Source organism: Acomys minous (genome assembly GCF_964271855.1).
Source record: "Acomys minous genome assembly, chromosome: 3".
NCBI classification, from domain to species: domain Eukaryota; kingdom Metazoa; phylum Chordata; class Mammalia; order Rodentia; family Muridae; genus Acomys; species Acomys minous.
In genome coordinates this window covers 68930290-68953817 of record NC_140485.1, presented here as the reverse complement: position 1 = coordinate 68953817, position 23528 = coordinate 68930290, and the positions used below count along the sequence as shown (strand labels likewise).

Below are 23528 nucleotides of genomic sequence, written 5' to 3'. Positions count from 1 at the left end.
CCCGGTTTGGTTACCTGTAATGAGGCCTCAGAGGCTCCAGATAACATGGCTGTTAGAGCCACTCTGTGCTGGTGTCATTCATTTAGATTTCCTGGCTCATTTAAAACTATTGGACGTAGGTCAGCTGGAAAATGCTTGCCTTGCATGAAGCCCCAGGTTTGATCCTCGCACAGTATAAGACTGGGTATGGCAGTATGCTCCTGTGTTCCCAGCACTTGGGAAGTGGAGGCAGAGGATGAATTTAAGGAAACCTTTTGGCCAGGTGTAGTGATGCATGCCTTTAATCACAGCACGTAAAGGCAGGTGGATCGCTGTGAGTTCAAGGTCAGCCATGATTCTATTACACAGAGAAACACTGTGAAAAAAAGAAAAAAGAAAGGCGAAAGAAAAGGAAGGAAGGAATGAGGAAGGAAAGAAAAACCTCTTGGCTTCATAGTAAAGTTGACCCATAGGCTAGACCCATTTTAAAAAAAAAAAACAAAAACCAACAAACAAACCAAAACAATCAAATTCACAAACTCAGACCTGGTGGTGTAAGACCTGTAATCTCAGCTGCGTGGGAAGCTGAAGGTTTAGAAGCTCAAGTTCTGGACCTGACCGAAGTTAATAAATAAATTCAAGGTCAGCCTGGGTAGTTTAGTGAGACCCTGTCTCACAATAAACAGTGGGTTAGAGCACTTGCTTAATATGTGGGCTAGAGAGATGGCTCAGTTATTAAGAGCAGTTGTTCGTGCAGAGGTCCTGAGTCACAGCACCCGTATGGCAGCTCACAATCATCTGTACCTCTAGTTTCAGGGGATCCGATGCCTTCTTCTGACCTCCACAGGAAGGAGGCATGCATATGGACACACACACGCAGACAACATACCAATACACACACACCTAAATCTGAAAACTGAAAACACATCACAAAGTGCCAGGCTGACTTGGTGATTAGCACCTAGATTGGGTGTGCCACTTGGTACTGGAGGGACACCTAGTGACACCAGATCAGGTCTTTCCTGTGTTCTACCTTTCCTTTGTACATTGCTGCAAGTTTTAAGAACTCCATTTGTTTCTTTGCAGAGAGCAGAATGGATACAGACCAAACCCAAGTCCTGCAGGACAAGGCATCCGACCTGCAGCAGGGTGCAGCATGAGCATGTCTCCAAATCAGAGTGTACAGATGTTGGGCAGCCGGCCCTATGGCGTGGCAGACCCCAGCAACACAGGGCAGATGGGTGGAGCTAGGTACGGGGCTTCCAGTAGCGTGGCCTCACTGACCCCAGGACAGAGCCTGCAGTCACCATCTTCCTACCAGAACAGCAACTATGGGCTCAGCATGAGCAGCCCCCCTCATGGCAGTCCTGGTCTTGGCCCCAACCAGCAAAACATCATGATTTCTCCTCGTAATCGTGGGAGTCCAAAGATGCCCTCACACCAGTTCTCCCCTGTTGCAGGTATCCACAGCAGCATTTTCTTTTGCTTATGTTTTCTTCTCACACTACTGTCATTCTTTGCAATAGGAGCTTTGAAATTGTGTTTTTTAGTGTGTCTGACATCTCTCTCCTGCTCTTTCTCCACATGCAGGTGTACACTCTCCCATGGGATCTTCTGGCACTACAGGTAGTCACAGCTTTTCCAGCAGCTCTCTCAGTGCCTTGCAAGCCATCAGTGAGGGGGTGGGAACCTCTCTTTTATCTACTCTGTCTTCACCAGGCCCCAAATTGGATAACTCTCCCAATATGAATATAAATCAGCCAAATAAATCAAGCAGTCAGGATTCTAAAAGCCCCCTTGGCTTATACTGCGAACAGAATCCAGTGGAGAGTTCCGTGTGTCAGTCAAATAGCAGAGATCACCCCAATGACAAAGAAGGCAAGGAGAGCAGTGGGGAGGGGCCAGAGACTCAAAGGGGTGCCCTGGAAAGCAAAGGCCACAAGAAGCTGCTGCAGTTACTGACGTGCTCCTCTGATGACCGAGGCCATTCCTCCTTGACCAACTCTCCCCTAGACTCAAATTGCAAAGACTCTTCCATTAGCGTCACCAGCCCCTCTGGAGTGTCCTCCTCAACACCGGGGGCAGTGTCTTCTTCCACTTCCAATGTGCATGGGTCTCTGCTGCAAGAGAAACACCGGATTTTGCACAAGTTGCTGCAGAATGGCAACTCCCCAGCAGAGGTCGCCAAGATCACTGCAGAAGCCACTGGGAAAGACACTAGCAGTACTGCTTCCTGTGGCGAAGCCCCTGTCAGGCAGGAGCAGCTGAGTCCCAAGAAGAAGGAGAATAATGCCCTTCTCAGATACCTGCTGGACAGGGATGACCCCAGTGATGTGCTTGCCAAAGAGCTGCAGCCCCAAGCGGATGGAGGGGACAGTAAACTGAGTCAGTGCAGCAGCTCCACCAATCCCACCTCCAGCCACGAGAAGGAGCCCAAAATTAAGACAGAGACGAATGAGGAGGTAAGTCACTCTCTCTTCCAGACGCCATTTGTTTCTTCATTTCTGTGTTATAAACCTAACGTGGTAACAGTATAAATTGTTAGTTTTTAATTTAAGGATAACCCTGAGCTTTCATTTATAATGGTTTGTGTGTGTGTGTGTGTCTTGGTGGCGGGGTTTGATGCATGCATGCCTTCCATTGTGGGACTGGAGGTTGAACTCAGCTTGTCAGGTTTGCATGGCAAGGTTCTTTACAAGCTGAGCCATCTTGCTGCCCCTATAAATAAGTTTTTAGTGGTCAGTGTTTAAGTATTTTAATGGAGTGGTTGTGTTGGAATGGACAGATTGGGCTGTTAAGAACATGGTAGACTTTATTAGGAAAAGTTTGAACTTAGCAGCATAGCTTTTTTTTTCTTTCCAGAGTTCATGCATATGAACACATTCTGTGAGAGCATCTTGCTAACCCTGGGAAAGCACTCGTCTCCGGGAATGAAAGACTAATGCTTCATAGGGAGCAGGGTCTCTTTCTATATCCCTGTTTCGTTGTCTATCCCTGGCTGTCCTGGAACTCAAGAGGGCTGGGATTAAAAGTGCGCACCACAACGCCCTGTATCACTGTTGCGTTTTACTGGGTTCCTGTTTGGTGGGTTGTTTTGGTTGATGGATAGGTACATTCAGTATTACGTGCAGAATAACTTTAAAAGTTTTGTTTTCAGGTATCTGGAGACCTGGATAATCTAGATGCTATTCTTGGTGATTTGACTAGTTCTGACTTTTACAACAATCCTACAAATGGCAGTCATCCAGGGACCAAACAGCAGATGTTTGCAGGACCAAGTTCTCTGGGTAAGTTTTTCTTTTTTGACGGGTAAGGTTGGGTGTGTGAGTTAAGGCATGGTCTTTCTGAGGCGCCTAGGCTGGCCACAGACTTGCTGTCTTAACTCCATGTCCCAGTGCTGGGGCTCAGACACGTCCCAAAGGCCCTGCTAGCTTTTGCTTGGAAACTTCTCAGTACAGTTGCACATTCTCTTACATCAAGACCAGGAACCAGCAGTGCTTGTACCTACAGAGCACATACTCTGCCTTTCTGGTTTTTTGCACTCATTGATATTATCTGTGTTAGTTATTTTCCTTTTTAAAAATTACATTTATGCACACCTTTAATCCCAGCACTCAAGAGGCAGAGGCAGGCGGATTACTGTGGTTTGAGGTCAGCCTGATCTACAAAGAGGATTCCAGGACAGCCAGGGCTACACAAAGAAACCCTGTCTTGAAAAACAACAACAAACAAAACAAAATAAATTACACTTAATTTAACTTTGAGTGTGTGCTCACACATGCATATCAGTGTACTCAAAATTAATTCATCTGCTTCTGCTTCCTGAGTTCCGGGACTAAAGACACAGCCACCACACCTAGAAGTTATGACTTTTCTTTTTCTTTGAGACAGGGTCTCATTATTTTCAATTATACTGTTTCCTCAACTGAAATGAATAGTCAGATTAGTCAAAGAGGTTGGAAAAAGAAAAGAAAAAGGTTGGGAAAAATTTATATCTATTCTCTATTTGACTGGAAAGGAAGCGTAACAGCTTATTTTTATTGTAGAATTGTACGTACAGAATATACTTCATAAATACATATATGGAAGAAGCTCTAGGAATTAAAATTATTGTTGCATTTTCTCTCTCTCTCTCTCTCTCTCTCTCTCCCTTCTTGCGTGTGTGGCTGGGAATCTGTCCCCAGTGCCTCATTCTTGTTAAACATGGGCTACTAAGCCATGCCACTCAGCCTGTGACTTGGCACTCTCACATTTGGCTTGCACTATCATATTAGGCTACAACATGCAGATTATTGTTTGTCTTTATTTAGAATCTGGGCTTTTCTTTTTCCTTTACTTTTTACGATTGTATTTATTTATTTTATGTATATGAAAGTGTTCTGCCTCTGCATATACACCTCCACAGAGGGCATCAGATCCCAGTGTAGATGGCTGTGAGCTGGGAATTGAACTCAGGACCTCTGGAAGAACGCTCCTAACCCCTGAGCCATCTCTCCAGCACTTTTCCCCCTTTATTTTCTCTTTGACATGGTTTTATTTTGTAAAAGAAAATGGTAGGGTTTGTTTTTATGAGAAAGACTTTGTGTGTGGGTATTAGTGGTGGTTGTCTCTTGCACTAGATTATGTAAACATTGACTCAGCAAGGGCTGGAGACTGATGTGGCAAGCTTCTGTTTCCAACAGGTTTGCGAAGTCCACAGCCTGGGCAGCCTGTTCGTCCTCCGTATAGCCGAGCGGTGTCTCTAGATAGCCCTGTTTCTGTTGGCTCGGGCCCTCCAGTGAAGAATGCCAGCAATTTTCCCACGATACCTAAACAGCCCGTCCTGGCTGGGAATCCAAGAATGATGGAGAGTCAGGAGAATTATGGTGCCAACATGGGTAGGTTATTTCTAAGTGTGGTGATTTCCTTGAGAACTACATCCAAAATGCCGAAAAACACTTGAACATTGAAATCAAGCAACAGCTTCAGTACTTTAATTTATTATTAATACATTGTTTCTTCCCTGGGTGTCTCTCCTTTGTTTAATGTCTTGATTATTTAAACTGTTAAATATTCCACCTGCTCAGGCCACCTTTCTAACCTGTAATAAGTGTGTGGGAGTAGAGGCTTGGAGCTAGTGTCTTGGTAATCAGCCAGCGCTGCTCTAAGGCTGACAATCACTGCTGTATCTAATGGGTCTCCCAGTGCACAAAGGGCTTTGTTATGCTTTGGTTAAGACCTGATGAGCTCTACCTGTTTTAGGCGGACCTAACAGAAACGTTCCTGTGAACCCGGCTTCTTCCTCAGGAGACTGGGGCTTAACTAATTCAAGAGCCAGCAGAATGGAACCTCTGGCTTCAAGCCCCTTGGGAAGACCAGGAGGAGACTACAGTGCTGCTTTACCAAGACCTGCCATGGGGGCTTCAGTGCCCACCTTGCCTCTTCGCTCTAATCGACTACCAGGCACAAGACCAACACTGCACCACCACCACCATCACCAGCAGCAGCAGCAACAGCAGCAGCAGCAGCAACAACAACAGCAGATGCTTCAAATGAGTAAGCAGTCCCTTTCAATTAAAAAAAAAAAAGAAAAAAAAAAGAAAAAAAATTGACTCAGATGCAATGGCATTTGGGGAGGCAGAGGCAGGCAAATCCCTGTGAGTTCAAGGTTCAAGGCCAGCTGGGTCTACAAAGCTAGTCTAGGGCAGCCAAGGCTACAAAGAGAAACCCTGTCTCAAAAAAAACAAAAACCAAAACCAAGCAAACAAAACACACACACACACACATACACACACACACACACACACACACACACACACAGTTTAAGGAAGAAAGGGGCTGGAGAGATGGCCCAGAGGTTAAGGACACTGACTGTTCTTCCAAAGATCCAGAGTTCAATTCCCAGCAACCACATGGTGGCTTACAACCATTTATAATGAGATCTGGTGGCCTCTTCTAGCCTGCAGGTGTACATGCAGACAAAGCAATGTATCTATAATAAATAAATACATACTTTGAAAAAAAAGAGGAAGGTTGGGGTTAAGCGGTTAAGAGCACTGGCTGCCCCTTCCAGAGGACCTGGGTTCAATTCCTAGCGCTCACATGGCAGCTCACCACTGTCTGTAACTCACACCCTCACACAGACACATGTGCAGGCCAAACACCAAGGCACATGAAATAAAAATAATGTTTAAAAAAAAAAAAAAGGGAAAATTGCTTTTTGGGGATGGTAGTGGAGAGTTTCAAGACAGGGTTTCTCTGTAGTCTTGGCTGTCTTGGAACTCACTCTGTAGACTAGGCTGGCTTTGGGAACTCCGAGATCCACCTGCCTCTATTTCTCAAGTGCTGGGATTATAGGCATGTGCCACTGCCGCCGCCGCCGCCGCCGCCGCCGCCGCCGCCGCCGCCGCCGCCGCCACCACCACCACCACCACCACCACCGGGCTGAAAATTACATATTTTATGGTAATTTTAATTGTTGGCTTCTTTGAAAGTTTATGCTCTGATTTGTTCCCCCAGGAGCCGGTGAGGCTGCCATGGGAATGGGGGTCAACCCCTATGGGCAAGCAGCGCCATCTAGTCAACCAGGTCCCTGGCCAGAGGGCATGGTGCCTATGGAACAAGGTCCCCATGGGACTCAAAACAGGTAGGGCTGGACTTTGTGCCTTGGGAAATGTTTGTGTTGGATTTAAGAGTCTGAGCAGGACCAGTTCTGAAGATTCTGTGCCTCAGTTTTTCTGAAAAACTTAAAAAGATGTACTTATTTTTTAAATGCATGTGTGTGTACTGACTTCATGTGTGTCCATGGAGGCCAGAAGACAGCGTTGCTATCCTGTAACTGGAATCACGTGTATTTGTGAGCCTCCATGTGGGTGCAGTTAGCTGAGCCATTTCTCCATCCCCTGAAAATTAACTTTGAATACTGGATAAACATTTCAGTGGTAAGGATGGGAGTAAACTCTTATATCTTTAAATTATTATTATTATTATTATTATTATTATTATTATTATTATTATTTTAGGAAAAAAAGATTGCGAGTTCATTCTGTTGTTATTATTATTATATAAACTACCACTAAGCAACATTCCCTACCCACATCTTTTTAAAAATAATTTATTTGTCTTTATTTTATGCGCCATACTGCTTTTCCTGTATGTATGTCTGTGTGAGGGTGTCAGATCTTAGAGTTACAGATAGTTGTGACCTGCCATGTGGGTGCTCGGAATAGAACCCCGGTCCTTTGGAAGAGCTGCCAGTGCCCTTAACCACTGAGCCGTCTCTACAGTCCCATCTTTTTTTTTTTTTAATTATGTGTTTATGCAGAGGTCAGAGAACAGCTAAATTCTCTGCATTAAAAAAAAAAAGATTGATTTATTTATTTTATGAGTGCTCTATCTGCATATACACCTGCATGCCAGAAGAGGGCATCAGATCACATTATAGGTGGTTGTGAACCACCATGTGACTGCTGGGAATTGAACCTCTGGAAGAGTAGCCAGTGCTCTTAACCTCTGAGCCAGCTCTCCAGCCCCAGATGCATCCTACAGTGGTTAGTTTTACTTTGATGTCAATATGGGCATTGTGTAAGTTTCAGCATTTAGCATTAAGTAGGAGAGATTGGAGGATGTGAGTTTGTGGCTAATGTACTTAGGAAGACTCTCCAAAAACTTAAAAAGCCTAAACAAAAAACAACACTAACAAAAGAACACACCTAAAATTTTTCTTTTGCTTTTTTGTGGTCTTGGGCATGGAACATCCCTATCATTCCCAGCCCAGCAGCATTAAAGCTATCTTTCTCTAGGCCTCTCCTTAGGAATTCTCTGGATGAACTGTTTGGGCCACCTTCTAATCCAGAAGGCCAGAGTGATGAGAGAGCTCTGCTGGACCAGCTGCACACACTCCTGAGCAACACAGATGCCACCGGCCTGGAGGAAATTGACAGGGCCTTGGGCATTCCTGAGCTTGTGAACCAGGTGAGCTGCAGTTAATGTGTGTTTGTGTCATCATGAAGGCAAACACAAGCGGAAAACAAGACTATGTGGACCTGTATCACTTGTGAGAAAGTGTGTGTTTCTTGTTTTACCTCAGCCAAAGAAGAGATTTAATGAAATCACTACACAGTTTTTAAAATACGGTTTACCCCCCCCCTTTTTTTTTCTAGTTTAACTTTATTTTTAAGGTACTATTTTAGCTGGGTGGTGGTGGTGCACACATTTAATTCTAGCACTTGGCAGGCAGAGGCAGGTGAATCTCTGGGTTTGAGGCCAGTCTGGTCTACATAGTGAGTTCCAGGACAGCCAGAGGTACATAGAGAAACCCTGTCTCAACAAAAAAGCAAACAAACAATATACATACACACACACACACTGCTTATGGGTATTTTGCCTGCATTTATATCTGTGCACCATGTGGTACATGCCTGATACCCACAGAGGCCAGAAGCGGGTATGGGTTCCTTTGGAACAGAAGTTAGAGACAGCTGTGAGCCACCATGTGGTGCTGAGAACAAGCTGTGGTCCTGTAGACGAGCATCCAGTTCTCTTCACTGAGCCATTTCTTCAGCCCTAATGATGTTTATCTAATTCTTAAAAATATTAGATTTACTAATTTGACTTTATTATGTGTATGAGTGCTTGCTTACATTCATATATGTATACTATGTGTGTGTTTGGTGCGTGCAGATGTTAAAAGAGGGTGTTGCATCATTTGGGGCTGAATTTAAAGATGGTTGTGAGCTAAAATGTGGATTCTTGGAACTGAACCTGGATTTTGTTCAAGAGAAGCAAATGCTCTTAACTGAGTCCTCTCTCCAGCCCCAACAAATGCTATTTCCTTTTTTGATTTTTTTTCTAGACAGAGATTCTCTGTGTAGCCCCAGCTGTCCGGGAACTCGCTCTGTAGACCAGGCTAGCCTCAAACTCTGCCTGCCTCTGCCTCCCAAGTGCTGAGATTAAAGATGTGTGCCACTACCACCCAGCTTGCTATTTGCTTTTATGACTCAGTACTTTTATATGCTTCAGTACGTAGCTAATCCGTCAGGTGTGCCAAGGAGGCAGGCTGTGCTGCTTTAAACAAGATTTACCATGACAAGCCAGATCATTATCATCTCCTTCGTATTTTTAAAAAATGTTTATTTATAATTTATACAATATTCTGCCTGTATGTATGCCTACAGGCTAGAAAAGGGCATCAGATCCCACTACAGATAGTTATGAGCCACTATATGGTTGTTGGGATTTGAACTCAGGACCTTTGGGAGAATAGCCAGCATCCTTAACCTCTAAGCCCTCTCTCCAGCCCTCCTCTTTCCTATTTGTATACCCATCTCATGAAAATATGCGTTCACTATTTTAACTTTGTTTTTCAAGACAGGATTTCTCGGTGTAGCTCTCTGGCTATTTTAGAGCTCTGTAGACCAGGTTGGTCTTGAACTCAGATTCACTTGCCTCTGCCTGTTCCAGTGCTGGTATTAAAGGTGTGTGTCACCATGCCAGGCATCCCAAGTACTGTTGAAATGTTGTGGGTGGTTGCTTCTGTGTAAGTTGTATGGGGCAATGTCCAACAGTAAACCTAGGGTGGGCCTCTTAGTTGCTGGTAGGGAGCTAGACATACACACATATATAAGGGTTGTATAGGAATATGTGTTTATGTGTTGGCACGTGTATGCTGTGGAAACCAGAAGAGGGCATTGAATCCACTGTAACATGAGATTACACCTGCAGAGTCCACAAGGCTGAAGGATGGCCCGGGACAGGGCAGAGTCCACAGAATGAGGCCTTTGATAGCTGACAGTGGTAGTGGCTTTAACTGACACTCTTGTAGAAATACACAAATACTCATGGGGGTATAGATATACTGTTTAAATCTAAAAATGTATGTCCACAAATTATTAACAATACCCCCTTTACTGCTCAAATAGGGTTTTAAGGATGTTTTGTATGTTCTTTCCATCTTTTATTTCAGAATTTGTTTTTGCTGTTGTTTGGGTTTTGAGATAGGGTCTCACTGTGTAACTCTGGAAGGCCCAGAATTTGCTGCTATATACACCAGGCTTGCCGTGGACTATAGAGCTCTGCCAGCTTCTGACTCCTAGAGTGCTGGAACTGAAGGCAAGCACCACCACATTTGATACATTTATCAGAATTTTAGAGCTAGGAGGCAAAGGCAGGTGGATCTCTGTGAGTTCAACTCTAGCACTCAACTGATGAGTATTGAGCATGTGAGCCATTTAAGAGACCCAGAGTGACCCAGGTTATGTGTGCCTGGTCTCCTAGCTGCTCTGGAAGCTAAGTCAGGAAAAATCACACAATTCCAGGAGTTAAAGGCCAGCCAGCATAGGTTAATCCCACTAAATGAAATTAAAGACCATTACCTAAATTCTTTGGTTAAATTTAGCCAGCTATATTTTCTTCCAGACAGGGCTATTTCCCTAAAGTGGGGTTTGAGAAAATAGGCATTGAACATAGGAGAGGGGTGGGGTTATATTAGCTTCACAACTTCAAGGCTAGGGGGTTTTCAAGGGGTTTTGACTATGTAGGAGCTTGGCAGCACATTTCAAAATTATTTGGCAGAACATCTTATCAGGGTGGAAGTTAGGGCGTGGAACATGTCAAATTCCAGAAGGTGGGTCAAGACATGGTCAAACCCAAGGTTTATGGAAAATGGGAATGAATTTATTTTGACCTGTAATGAGATGGCTGTTAATCTTAAGATGGAGTCAGGCTGGTTCATCACATCAGGACCTTGTCTCAGGAAGGAAGGTGGTAGTAGATGAATTCTAGATGAATATTTTCAGCTCTTCCTCTCTCAGCATTGCTGTACTGGGTGCCTTAGGCAGATGACCACACAAATAACAGAGCGACTATTTTAAAAGAACATTTACTGAAATTACCAGCTCTCACCGTATTTCTTTGCAAGCATGCTTATCTTGTCATGTTTGTTGGCCATTCACCTGTGATTTTATAGTTTTCTAATGAGGCTTTAATTTTGTTGGCATGTAAGAGTATTCAGGATCACCTGGCATGATGCTTTAGGCTGAGCTGTTTGGTTTCATGAAGGCATAGCACACATGCCCATACCTTTCAGTCCCTATGTTCCCAGGCTGGCCGTGTGCCAGTGTGATGCGCCTAAACACAAGCAGCTTGACATTCCCTCTGTCTGTCTGTCTGTCTGTCTGTCTGTCTGTCTGTCTGTCTCTCCTTCTCTCAGTTTCTTGGTTTTAGTTTTATTTTCAGTTTAAGAATGTTGCTGGGTGTGGTTCCTCACACCTTTAATCCCAGCACTGAGGAGGATGATCTCTGAGTTCCAGGCCAGCCTGGCCGACAAAGTGAGTTTTAGGACATCCAGGGCCACATAGAGAAACCCTGTGTGAAAAACAAAACACCCCCAAACAAACAAACAAACAAACAAACAGAGCCATCAAACTCTTCAAAATTGTGTTTAATACCCATAGTAATTTATTTGTTTGTTTGTTTGAGACAGGGCTTCTCTGTGCAGCCTTGGCTGTCCTGGACTCACTTTGTAGACCAGGCTGGCTTTGATCTGACTGAGATTGGCTTGCCTCTGCCTCCCGAGTGCTGGGATAAAAGGCGTGCGCCACCACACCTGGTTTATATTTATAACAGTAAAAGCTAAATTGTTAACTGGGAAGCATTTAAATCATGACTAGTACATCTGTGAAAATAGCCATAGATGACAAGTAACAAGATGATCAGATAGCCCACAGAATACTGTTCGACTGTGTTGGCCCAAGCTGGCAACATGAGTTTGGTCCTCACATAAAAGTCTGCATAAAAGTGGTAGGAGAGGACCAACTCCACAAAGTTGTCCCCGACCTTCACACATGCACGGTGGGGTGCACACACACACACCCTACACAGGCAACAATAATAAAAGTAAGGCAAAAATGTTATGTAAATACTCAAGATGATAGGTATTTACAGTATGATGTCTGTGATCAGAGAGGAGACAAGATTACAATAGGGAATTTAGACAATGCTAAATAAATACCTCCAGGAACGGAGGAAGGGTCTAGGAGTGCAGGTGGCTCTTAACAGAGTGGCTGGCAGAAGCTGGATGAAGGAGCCTTGAATATCTAGCTAAATTTTGCTTATACTGTACTTACCAGAGGGTTAGGTTGGGTTGGGTCTCAGAACACCTTTTTTTTTTTTTTTAAAGACAAGGTTTCTCTGTGCAGCTCTGGCTATCCTGGAACTCATTCTGTAGACCAGGCTGACAGAGACCCACCTGCCTTTGCCTCCCAATTGCTGGGATTAAAGGCATGCGCCACCAAGCCCAGAACATTCTTAATTCTTTATTCATTTTAGTGGAGTGGGCAAGAGGTTAATGCATAGTCAGTGTGCTGTGGTCAACATAAGATACAAATGGTTTATTAAAGGTGCCTGCGTCTGGAGTGAGCAGGGTTGGAATGACAAGACAGAGTAGAAGCACAGATGCCTATCACTGCGAGAGTCCTCGGGAGGCTTGGCAAGGGTCCTGGGAATGGAATGTGTACAATGGGAAGATGTGAGCAGCAGGGAGGAGAGACTGGGTGAATGGGCACACCTTGTATACACCTGGAAGGAAGGTGTTCTGGGGAGCCAGGCACTGGGATACTGGGGAGATCTGAGGAAAGCGGGTTTGCTTTTCTTGTGGGAGAGTGATAAAAGCTTGATTTCTGGCTGAGCATGGTGGCACATGCCTTTTATCCTAGCACTTGGGAGGCAGAAGCAGGCAGATTGCTGTGAGTTCAAGACCAGCCTGGACTACAGAGAGAGTCCTGGATAGTCAAGGCTACAGAGAAACCCTGTCTCAAAAAACCAAAACCCCCCTCCCCCCCCAAAAAAAGAAAAGAAAACAAAGGACGAAAGGAAAAAATGCTTGATTTCTGTTTCTGCATACTAAGTTTGAGGGGGTAAGGACACCCAGGTAAAGAAAGATGTCAAGGATTCATTTGCATAAGCCAGCTGAGTTCAGAGGTGTTTGGGGTAGGAAGCATAATTTGAAAACTAGTTATTCTCCATGTCTAAGGCACCCAGGCAGGAAGTATAGCAAGAGGAAAACCTGAGACAGAACTGTACACGTTCCCCTCAGTCAAGTAAGCAAGGGCTAGAGTAGGGGAGCAGGGACAGTGGCGTGGGTGGTAGAGCAGTTGCAGGACAAGGCTGATCACTGTGTTCTTGGTTTGGGGGCCCAGGAGAAGGCAAAGGTGCACAGTGCACCCGAGACACTCTTCTTTCCTCCTTTGGAACACGCGGCTTTCATTTTTTGTCACCCAATGCTGACCTCTTGAGAAATAGTGACGGGGGACCACCTTTAACTTTTAGGTGGGAAATGCACTCTGGGGATGAGAAGTGCTTTCTCCCGTAGCTCACCAGTTATTACCTAAATTATCTCATCTTATATGAGAATTTATTTAAATCAAAAGAACATACTTGTGAAGTGTTATTACATTTTATTTCTGTGTGTGTCTGTCTGTGTCTGTCTCTGCATATGCATGCCACGCGGCACACATGGAGGGCAGAGGACAGCCTGCGGGAGTCAGGGCTATCCTTCCATCATGGGGGTCTGGCAAATCGAACTCACGCTGTCAGAACTATTGGCACAGGTCTTTGCCACTAAGTCATTTCACCAGCCCTAAAAAGTTTAAAACCATTTTTGTGTGTGTGTTCATGCACATGTCCTGCCATACATGTGGAGCCCAGAGGACAACTTTCAGGAGTCTGTTTTCCCGTGTGGGATCCAGGGTTTGAACTTAGGCCATCAAGCTTGACAGCAGGCACCTTTACTTGTTGAGCTACCTTATAGTCCACAATGTAATCAGTTCTATTAACAGTTATTTGCTACTAAAACCTAAAATAGTACACTGATTTCCTTTTATTGAAAATTGTTGACAACGGTCAATCTAGTTACTTACAATCATTACTTATTATATTTTAACCAAATTACTCGACAGTTTCTCCCATCCCTTTAAGTCATGGTTGTCCCATTGTACACACCTGAGTTCTGAACCACACAGGACCACACAAGACTTACTGGTGCTTCTTTCAGTCAAGTCAAAGGGTAGAAGTATATTAAAGTCATTTGTAAATACCCACACAACAGATTTCCCCATACATTATTGCTGAGAAGGTAGGAAGAAATTCTCTAGCTCCCCCGCCCCCTGCCCCCCCCCCCCCCCCCCGCATTTCCCAAAAAAGGCAAGAAGAAAACGACATTGCAGATTCATTTGCTCTAGTTTGTCCTGACAGAGAGTAACTTTCCCAGCCTACTGCACTACATTGCCTGTAAGAAGGAACAGTGTAAGATTGACAGCTGATTGGACTCTTGGTCAAAATGATCTCCCATGTAGCATTCTCAGGAGGCTCTGCCTGTGACCACGCACAGCTCTTTCTTATCATCTGTGGCTGGTTGCCTTGTACTGTCTGATGCTTAGGAGGCACTTCAGCTTTGTCTGCTGGTCTCTCAGCTGACAGTGTCTGCACCTGTTCCTTCTCACACGTGGGGAAAGGCACCTCTGCTCTCCCAAAGGTCCTAATAGTGGGAAGAAAGCTTGGTTCTAGGAATAAGAGTGAAGGTGTGAGGGTCATTTATTCATGCTTCTGAATATGCACGTACTCAGTCGTGTGTGTGTGTGTGTGTGTGTGTGTGATTTTGAGGATAACTGAAAAGATTTTGGGGAAAAGGTCAAGGTTGGGTACTGAACATTTGTGATAGGCTCTTTGCCTCAAAAACTTGTTCCAAAGTAGCCCAGGAAAAGTTGAGTTCTAGGTTGGGTATGGTGGCACATGTCTTTAATACCAGCTCTTGGGAAGCAAAGGCAGATGGATCTCAGAATTTGAGGCCAGCCTGGTCTACAAAGTGAGATCCAGGACAGACAGGGTTACAGAGAGACCCTGTCTCAAGCAAATGTGTTTGTTGTCCTCTGCGATTTTGATTTATTTCTGCTTGGTTTGAGATATGTGTGGTCCTTACTATATAGAACTCTGGTCTTGAGCAAATAGTATTTCTCCACATATTGAAAACATGGTAGCTACTGAAAAGGCCTATGTAAGTGTCTATATGAGTCTGGTCTGTGCTAAGACCCAGCTCCCAGCAGAGAGGGTATGTCTTGTTCCTATGCAGCTCCAGGCAGGAATCTTGATTTGCTTCTGGATTCCGAGGCACTACTGCTCACTGCATTGACTTTAGTGCTCACTGCACTGACTTTACTGCTCACTGCATTGACTTTACTGCTCACTGCATTGACTTTACTGCTCACCTGTATTGACTTTACTGCTCACTGCATTGACTTTACTGCTCACCTGTATTGACTTTACTGCTCACCTGTATTGACTTTACTGCTCACCTGTATTGACTTTAGTGCTCACCTGTATTGACTTTACTGCTCACCTGCATTGACTTTACTGCTCACCTGTATTGACTTTAGTGCTCACCTGTATTGACTTTACTGCTCACTGCATTGACTTTAGTGCTTACCTGTATTGACTGTATTGGTTTGTTTGTTTGTTTTTTTTTTTTTTGTAACCTGGTTTGGAACATTTGCTTTGGTTACTTTAACTGTTCATGTGTGTTTGATGTTTAAGGGACAAGCGTTGGAGTCCAAACAGGATGTTTTTCAAGGCCAAGAAGCAGCAGTAATGATGGATCAGAAGGCAGCACTGTATGGACAGACATACCCAGCCCAGGGTCCTCCAATGCAAGGAGGCTTTAACCTCCAGGGACAGTCACCATCTTTTAACTCTATGATGAGTCAGATAAGCCAGCAAGGCAGCTTTCCTCTCCAAGGCATGCATCCTAGAGCCAGCATCGTGAGACCAAGGACAAATACCCCGAAGCAGCTGAGAATGCAGCTTCAGCAGAGGCTGCAGGGCCAGCAGGTAAGCCAGCAGTGCACTTGCCCAGGCTTTTAGTGTCTCTCAGGCTATGTTCCTCAGGGTTCTTGCCACTGGCTCTCCACTCCTTGCTAATGAAAGGAATTCCTTTTGCTTTCACTTGTTTGTGGAGACATTCCTTGTTAAGGAGTGTGTTTTCAAATTGGTTATCTTTGGGGCTGGAGAGATGGCTCAGAGGTTAAGAGCACTGGTTGCTCTTCCAGAGGTCCCGAGTTCAATTCCCAGCACCACATGGTAGCTCACAACCATGTATAATGGGATCTGATGTCCTCTTCTGGTATGCAGGTGTACATGCAGATAGAGCATTCAAATATATTAAATCAATCAACCTAAAAAACAATAAGATTTGGTATCTTTCTATACATATGTTCTGTGATATAACATTAGCAGTGGCAACCTACTCAGTGGGTAAATGTGCTTTCCAAGCAAGCCGGGCAACCTAGTTTAATTCTTTTTGTTTGTTTGTTTTTTGAGACAGGGTTTCTCTGTGTAGCCTTGACTGTCTTGGACTTGAGTTGTAGACCAGGCTGGCCTTGAACTCACAGCGATCCACCTGCCTCTGCCTCCGAAGTGCTGGGATTAAAGGACTGCCCCACCACGCCTGGCTCCTAGTTTAATTCTTAAAGTCACTCCCTGCTTATTCCTTTAATCCTAGCACATGGGAGGCAGAGGCAGGGGGATCTCTATGAGTTCTCTAGGCCAGCCAGGACTACACAGCGAGACCCTGTTTCAAACAGAACAGGTTAAAACATCAGAAATCATTTCCCCTGGAGAAACAGGTGTCTTGACAGTCCTTGGAAGGCATTTCCTTAGTATGATGACCAAATAACTAAACCTTGATTTCAGCTTTTTGTTTTAAAGATAGAATCTTGCTAATTGCCCAGGGGACAGGCCTCCTGCCTCAGGCTCACATACTGGGATTGCAGGCATGTGTTGATTCAGCAGTTTCTAATGGTAACACTTCTTGATATTTTCCAAAGCTTTTAGTACTTTGGGGCTGGAGACGAGCTCAGCAGTTACGAACATGTGTTGCTTTGGCAGAGAACATATGCTTAGTTCCTGGCACCCATGTTGGGCAGCTCACAGCCTAACTGTAGCTCCAGAGGGTCCATGTCCTCTCTTTCTGACCTGGAAAGTCTCGCTTATGTGCACAAACCCACACACTGACACCTGCAGACCCATTTAAAATAAGAATAAACATTTGAAAAGAATTATTATTTTAAATAGAACTTCTGTTTCTTCCCAGTGTTCCCTTAATCCCAGGTGCTTTAAAAGCATAATTGTTCTATAGTTGCACAAACTGTAAGTGCTGATAAGTGTGCTTATTGCATTATGGTGGCACTAACTCACGTGAGTAGATCAGTGGCTGTGAGCCTGAGCCAGGGTATGGCTCTTTCTGAAGTGGGTTTAGAACTTGGGAAGCTGTGTGCCTGTTCTCACTATCGTCTGATCAAATGAGAGTTGTTTCTTTGATTGTCTGAACCATCCTTGGGAAACCTGACATTGTGAGTCCATTGAGCTCCTGTAACTATGCTGTTTAAGCTTCACAGTTGCTCTTTGTGCCAAAGCTTTACAATCAGGCAAGGACTTGTCAGCATTTCTTTTCCATTTAAAAAAAAGTTTATTTTATTTTACATACTGTGTATGCATGTGCCTGCAGAGGCCAGCGGTGTGGGATCTGCTAGAGCTGTACATGGTGGGGACAGGGAGTCTTTGAGGGTGCTGGGAAAGGAACCCGGCTCTCTGCAGGAACACTGCACGCTCTCAGCTGCTGAGCTCGCTCTCTTCAGAGTGGAAACGAGTCAGTTTATTTCAGATGTGGCTTCCCAGCTCAGTGGGCTTGGAGAGGTCGTCTCACTGGGTGGTGGTAGGTGTTTATAAAGCTGAGTGGTGCTCCACTTGACCTCACTAACCCATCTCTATTCAGTTTTTGAATCAGAGCCGACAGGCACTTGAAATGAAGATGGAGAACCCCACTGGTGCTGCTGTGATGAGGCCCATGATGCAGCCCCAGGTAAGGTCCTAGCAGAGGAGGGTGCTGCCCAGGCTGGCCTCTGCCTGTTCCTCAGCCCATGCTTAGTAAACAAGTCAGAAGGACTCTGAAGTTCTTTATGAATTGGTCCTATCACACTTTCTCCTAAATTTTAATATCTTATTTTATGAGTGTGTTACCTGTGTATATGTGTGTATATCACGTGCATGCTTGATGCCCACAGAGGCCAGAAGGGGCTGTGAGATCCCCTGGGACTGGAGTTAGAGCTGTGAGCTGCTCTGTGGGTGCTGGGAACTGGAGCTACAGCTGTGAGCTGCCCTGTGGGTGCTGAGAACTGAAGCCAGGTCCTCTGGAAGAGCTGCCAGTGCTCTTTTAGCCTCTGAGTATCTCTCCAGCCCTGTATTTTTTTTTCTTTCACTCTTTCTCTGCTTTGTTAGTGATGAGGGTTTGGGGAGAAGGGTTATTTCATTAAACCATCAGGAGCCAGGCTCGGTGGTGTACTCCTGTAATCCCAGAACTTAGGGAGGCAGAGGCAGGCAGATCTCTGTGAGTTTGAGGCCAGCCTAGTCTACAAAGTAAGTCCAGGACAGCCAAGGGCACACAGAGAAACACTGCCTCGAAAAACAAAAACAAACAAACAAAACCATCAAGAAACTCACCTGGATTGGTTCCCTTTGTGGTGAGTGGCTGTATTGTAAGATACCCAGAGCTTTCTGGGAATGTGTAAGTGCTTCTGATCCTAGAGGATGAGGTCATGTGCTTGCTGAGATGCACTTAGAAGGCACAGGTGTAAAAGACCCATTTTTGTATATTTTCCTTTGATTACCGAGAAGACACTGAGTGTTTTTTCTCTTTGATATCTAATGTATTGTGGGCACTGCATGAAATTAAGTGTAATTGTGTGTCTCTTGGCTAGCAGCAGGCTTTCTTTAATGCCCAAATGGCTGCCCAGCAAAAACGAGAGCTGATATCCCACCATCACCTGCAACAGCAGAGAATGGCGATGATGATGTCACAGCCGCAGCCCCAGGCCTTCAGCCCACCTCCCAATGTCACCGCCTCTCCCAGCATGGATGGGGTTTTGACAGGATCAGCAATGCCACAAGCCACCCCACAACAGTTCCCATATTCAACAAATTATGGTAAGCTGGCAGGTATCCCTTTCCCCAATACTGTTACTAAGGCCACAGGCTCCACTAGGTTGGTCTGTTGTGCATGTGGTTTCTCAGGAAAACTGACAGGTAAAGCAACAGGGAGCTAGAGTGCCACAGTGATGGGGAAAGAATTGGGCAAGTTTTCAGCCCCAGCACCTCCTCCCTTATTTGAAACATAATCTTTCCTCTGCCTGTTCATGTTCCAGTGGCGAAGAATGTCGTGTTGTCTCTGGACACTATAGCCAGAGGGACAGATCCCAGGTGTGGGCTTCTCAGTCTTTTTTTCAGTGACTTGGGCACTTACTAAGCACGCTGTGCTTCTGCCCCGCCTATGGGGAGGTTCTAGGGTGACTGGAGTAAAGGTGTCTTGTTGGGTAGCCCAATAAGCAGCTTGCATTTCAGCAGGCAGTCCTGCCCTTTGGAAAGGATTCTCTCTCACAGGGGGTCAGGGAGCAGCTGCCTTCCAAGTTGCTCTAGATGGCATTTTTTCTTGTATACCCCATGACTTTGTCATCTCAGTGAGAAGCAAGAGCACCCAGAGCAGCTCCTTGGGCCTTTATGTCCTTTCCTTACCATCCGCTGCCACCTAAGGTGCCTCTAGGATGCGGCATTTGAACATGGAATTTTGGTTTTTTTTTTTCTTCAAGGAATGGGACAACCACCAGATCCAGCCTTTGGTCGAGTATCCAGTCCTCCCAGTGCAATGATGTCATCAAGAATGGGGCCTTCCCAGAATGCCATGGTGCAGCATCCTCAGACTGCACCCATGTACCAGTCCTCAGAAATGAAGGGATGGCCATCAGGGAACCTGGCCAGGAACAGGTAAGGAGTGTGACTGTTTTTACATCCTAGTGTTGGAGTCATGAACCTATTTGTCAGTTACACTTACTGGCTTGGCTCTGAGTTAGAAATGAGGCATATGGCTTGTTTTGAGGTTGCTTTGTATCACGCCTGTATCTGTAAGCATACTGACCTGACCTGACAGCTGTGAAAAAATAGAAGGCAGGCAGGCTGTTTTTCCTAGGGTGTGTTGGTGTATTCCTTTAGTCCCAGCACTTGAGAGGCAGAGACAGGAGAATCTCTGTGAGTTCGAGGTTAGCCTGATTTACATAGGGAGTTCTAGGACAGCCAGAGGTACATAGAGAGACCTTGTCTCACTACAATAAGAACAAAACAAAAAATAGAAAAGTTGTTTTTCTCTGTTTTCTGCTTAGGTAGAGGGACATTTGATTTTGAGTCTCTGTGCCCTGTAGTCTGAACTGATTTGGAAGCAACAATTTACCCTTTCTTTGCAGCTCCTTTCCCCAGCAGCAGTTTGCCCCACAGGGAAACCCTGCAGCATACAACATGGTGCACATGAACAGCAGTGGTGGTCACTTGGGACAGATGAACATGACCCCCATGCCCATGTCTGGCATGCCCATGGGTCCTGATCAGGTACAGGCATCTAATCTTACCTCTCCCCAAGTTTTTTTCCTTCTTTGTTTAGACCCAGAACCCTAACAGTCAAGGTGGTCTGTAGATTTTGACTTGGATATAAAATACCGCGTTTTGAAAAGCATTTTGGTTTGAAGGCCCTAAGATGTTGCATGTTTGTGTTTAAGTAGATTCTAAAGAGTCTGAGCCTCTCAGCCAGCGGTGTGTGGCAGAGTGTACAGATGGCTTTCTGCTGTGCTGACTGTGTGTTCTTTTTAACAGAAATACTGCTGACATCTCCCCAGTGGGGCCAATGAGGAATTCACTGTACAAATGGCACTGCACATGATCACCGGGAGGTAACGAGTCATTGTCTAGGCATCCAGCTTGACCACCGGATGTTCCAAGTGCTGTCATTTGAGCAGAACTGGGTCTCAAGCTGAAGCGCACTGTCTACCTGATGCCCTGCCTCTGTGTGGCATGGTGTTCTGCCTCATGGGGATGTGATTCTGGAGACAGACCACTCTCCTGTGTCACTTCCTCTGCCTCGCCAGCCAAAGTCTTCACATAAATCTAGGTGGCTAGGGTTTCTGTCTCGCAGCACTGGACGAGGAGCAGAGTCTGCCTTCAAGTGTTTTGTCAGCAAATAGTTCAATGTCACTCTCTGTCCAGTGGAATCAGTGTTTCTGCACCCCTGTCCTTTACAAGTGTAGTCCCCAGAGTCTTTTGTCTTAGATTCCCTCTTGATGAGGTCCCCACACCCTGTAATTCTCAAGGATTTGTCACTGATGTTAAATGGCTTTGCAGAAGGGAAAATGAGATGACAATATTTAATTTTCCCACGCTAATGTGCAGCCAAGTGCACTTTACTTAAGAAGTCACGGAGAAATGCAATATTCTTGAGGGCGTGAGGAATGGTGAGCCACATTCCCGGCTTCTGTCTGCACTAACCTGTTAGGACAAGAACATGGCTGTTTTCTGTTTGTGTGTTCCTTTCAAGTACTGGCGTCACCCTTTGCCTATATGGTAGAGCAATAATGCTTTGAAATAAACTTGTGAAACCCACGGCCAGGTACTGCACTCTGAACCAGAAGCTCGCAGTGTCTCTGTGAATAGACTTCTTTTTTGTAAATATGATCTTTTAAGATATTGTATTATGTGAAAATATGTACATACCTTTTTTTTGTAGGTCACAGCAGCTCATTTTTACAAAGTTTGTGAAGCTAAATATTTAACATTGTCAATATCTATCTGTAAGCTCCATGCAGTGAGGCCACAGGCAAAGGGCCACCTGGGATGCACAGCCTAGGAGCAAGAGCAGCCTGCAGCTCCCCTTGCTTTAAAGGCCTCACTCTTCAGTCTCTTAATCTAAAGGCTGTTTAAAGTGATCATTTGCTTACATGTAGGCATTTAAATTTTAAAACATTTTCTTTACGGGAGAACTACGCACTTTGTTAATTTTGGGGGGGAAAGAATAGATATGGGGGAAATGAGCTTTAAAAGAAAAACAAAGAAGCAAAGCAAATTGATTTTAAAAAAGAATCTTGTGTTTTTTAAGCAGTCCATAAATTAAATGATAATAGTTTTGGAAAACTTGAGTGTGTAGCCCATTCATCATTTTAGGGGTGATTGCTATTGCTAGGACCAGAAAGGCCCTGGGCCTTTGCTGTGTGGCCTGGTGTCTGCTCTGCTCTCCTGTTGTTCTGCTCATGGGGGTCTCTTACTACCTCTCTGTATCAGGGTGCTGAGCTCAGCACCAGGCCCACAACACCGCTGAGTCAGAGTGAGGGCCTCGGCACTCTCCAGCCCCTCCCACCGCTTCTCTTCTTGGCACCTGTTCTAGTCAGTGTAATGTTCTTTAATTGGCTTTTCTTAGTTAGGTTCAGTTAAGTGAACTTGGGTTATTAGAATATCTGGAGCTCTCAGATATCTCTACCAGCCTTGGTGTCAGTTTCTGAGAGCCAGTTAAAATTTAAAGCCCACACACTTAGCCACTTGTTCTCAATGTCCCTGACGTCACTTCATTCTTTGACCTGTCTGTGAACAGGTGAAGCTTGCGCTTCCAGAGCCACCTCTGTATGGACTTGACATTGCCCCAGGCTGTCAGTCCGTCAGTAGCCTCCACTGTGTACTGCAGCCTGTGTACTGCGGCTTGCAGGCCACACCTGTCTGGGGGGAGGGGGGTGGGCTGAGCCTTCCTGGCTTAGACTGTGTGTGTAGGCCACAGTGGTGCTCCTGCCCCTTAACTTTGTGATTCTTCCCTCAGCATCCCAACTCCAGGCTAACTGGTTGGCACCTCCTTTTTGTATGAGGAAAAATGAAGTTTATTGTGTGTTTTTTATATTTTCTACTTACTGATTTTTATTGGTGCAAATTCAAAATTCTGATTTCTTTTTAGTAGTCTTTGGGATAACTTTTTCTTTCTTTCTTTCTTTCTTTTTTTTTTTTTTTTAACCTGAATTGCCCTTTACTCTTTTTTGGATCATTCTCTTTGTATTCCTCTTGCCTACCTCACCCCCTCCTCCTCCCCCTGGCTCCTCTTTAAGCCTAGGAGTCTTTGGGGCAAACAGTATAAGTAATCTTTTCATCTGCTTTTATGATGTGGGACATTTCTAGTACCTACTTTTTTGCTGAATCCAAAGATATATAAATAAAAGAATATATTTTATGAAGATCAAGATGATATTAAGGAAACATGTTTCTTCAAAAATAAATGAAGCTGTCCTGTTGCTGTTGGTATTAGAGCGCTTTCTCTCTAAACTCTGGCCCCGTCAATAACAACCCTACTCAAGTTTTTCAGGGTTAGATGTGAGAGGAGTCGGGGACATGCAGCAGTGGGTACTATGGAAGATGAGGCTTCATAAGCCTAGAAATGTCTTGATTCAGGGGTAGATGCAGCCGGACCCTGCAGAGGGTTGCCAGGTGGCCACATGCCAGCCCAGCCCCTTCCTGCCTGCCTGCCGTGGCTGTGAGTTCCGTTCCAGCAAGCAAGCCTCCAGGCTAGCTGAAACTGCAGCCTGCTACGGGGCAACAGGGGTTGTTTTCACCTTCAGTGCAGATGGCTAAGAACAGGGCGGTGTTTTGTTTCTTTCTTGCCTCCTCCCTTTTTCCCC

General features: G+C 45.1%; 1 protein-coding gene across 7 annotated transcripts in view; it reads left to right on the top strand.

The window, feature by feature from the left end:
* NCOA3 (nuclear receptor coactivator 3) overlaps window positions 1–21502 on the top strand; it is an 85366-nt gene extending 63864 nt beyond the window's left edge. For 3 of the 7 annotated variants that reach the window (XM_084775035.1, XM_084775037.1, XM_084775036.1), the window contains 13 exons: window positions 1066–1439; window positions 1570–2441; window positions 3137–3266; window positions 4662–4856; window positions 5221–5514; window positions 6478–6604; window positions 7761–7932; window positions 15544–15837; window positions 17780–17866; window positions 18762–18987; window positions 19647–19821; window positions 20295–20436; window positions 20698–21502. In XM_084775035.1, coding sequence (XP_084631161.1) covers window positions 1066–1439; window positions 1570–2441; window positions 3137–3266; window positions 4662–4856; window positions 5221–5514; window positions 6478–6604; window positions 7761–7932; window positions 15544–15837; window positions 17780–17866; window positions 18762–18987; window positions 19647–19821; window positions 20295–20436; window positions 20698–20709 — 3100 coding nt within the window. In that variant the 3' untranslated portion in view covers window positions 20710–21502. The remainder of the gene's footprint in view (window positions 1–1065; window positions 1440–1569; window positions 2442–3136; window positions 3267–4661; window positions 4857–5220; window positions 5515–6477; window positions 6605–7760; window positions 7933–15543; window positions 15838–17779; window positions 17867–18761; window positions 18988–19646; window positions 19822–20294; window positions 20437–20697) is intronic. The other 4 variants (XM_084775040.1, XM_084775039.1, XM_084775038.1 and 1 more) reach the window with 4 other exon arrangements.
* Window positions 21503–23528: the final 2026 nt, after the last annotated feature.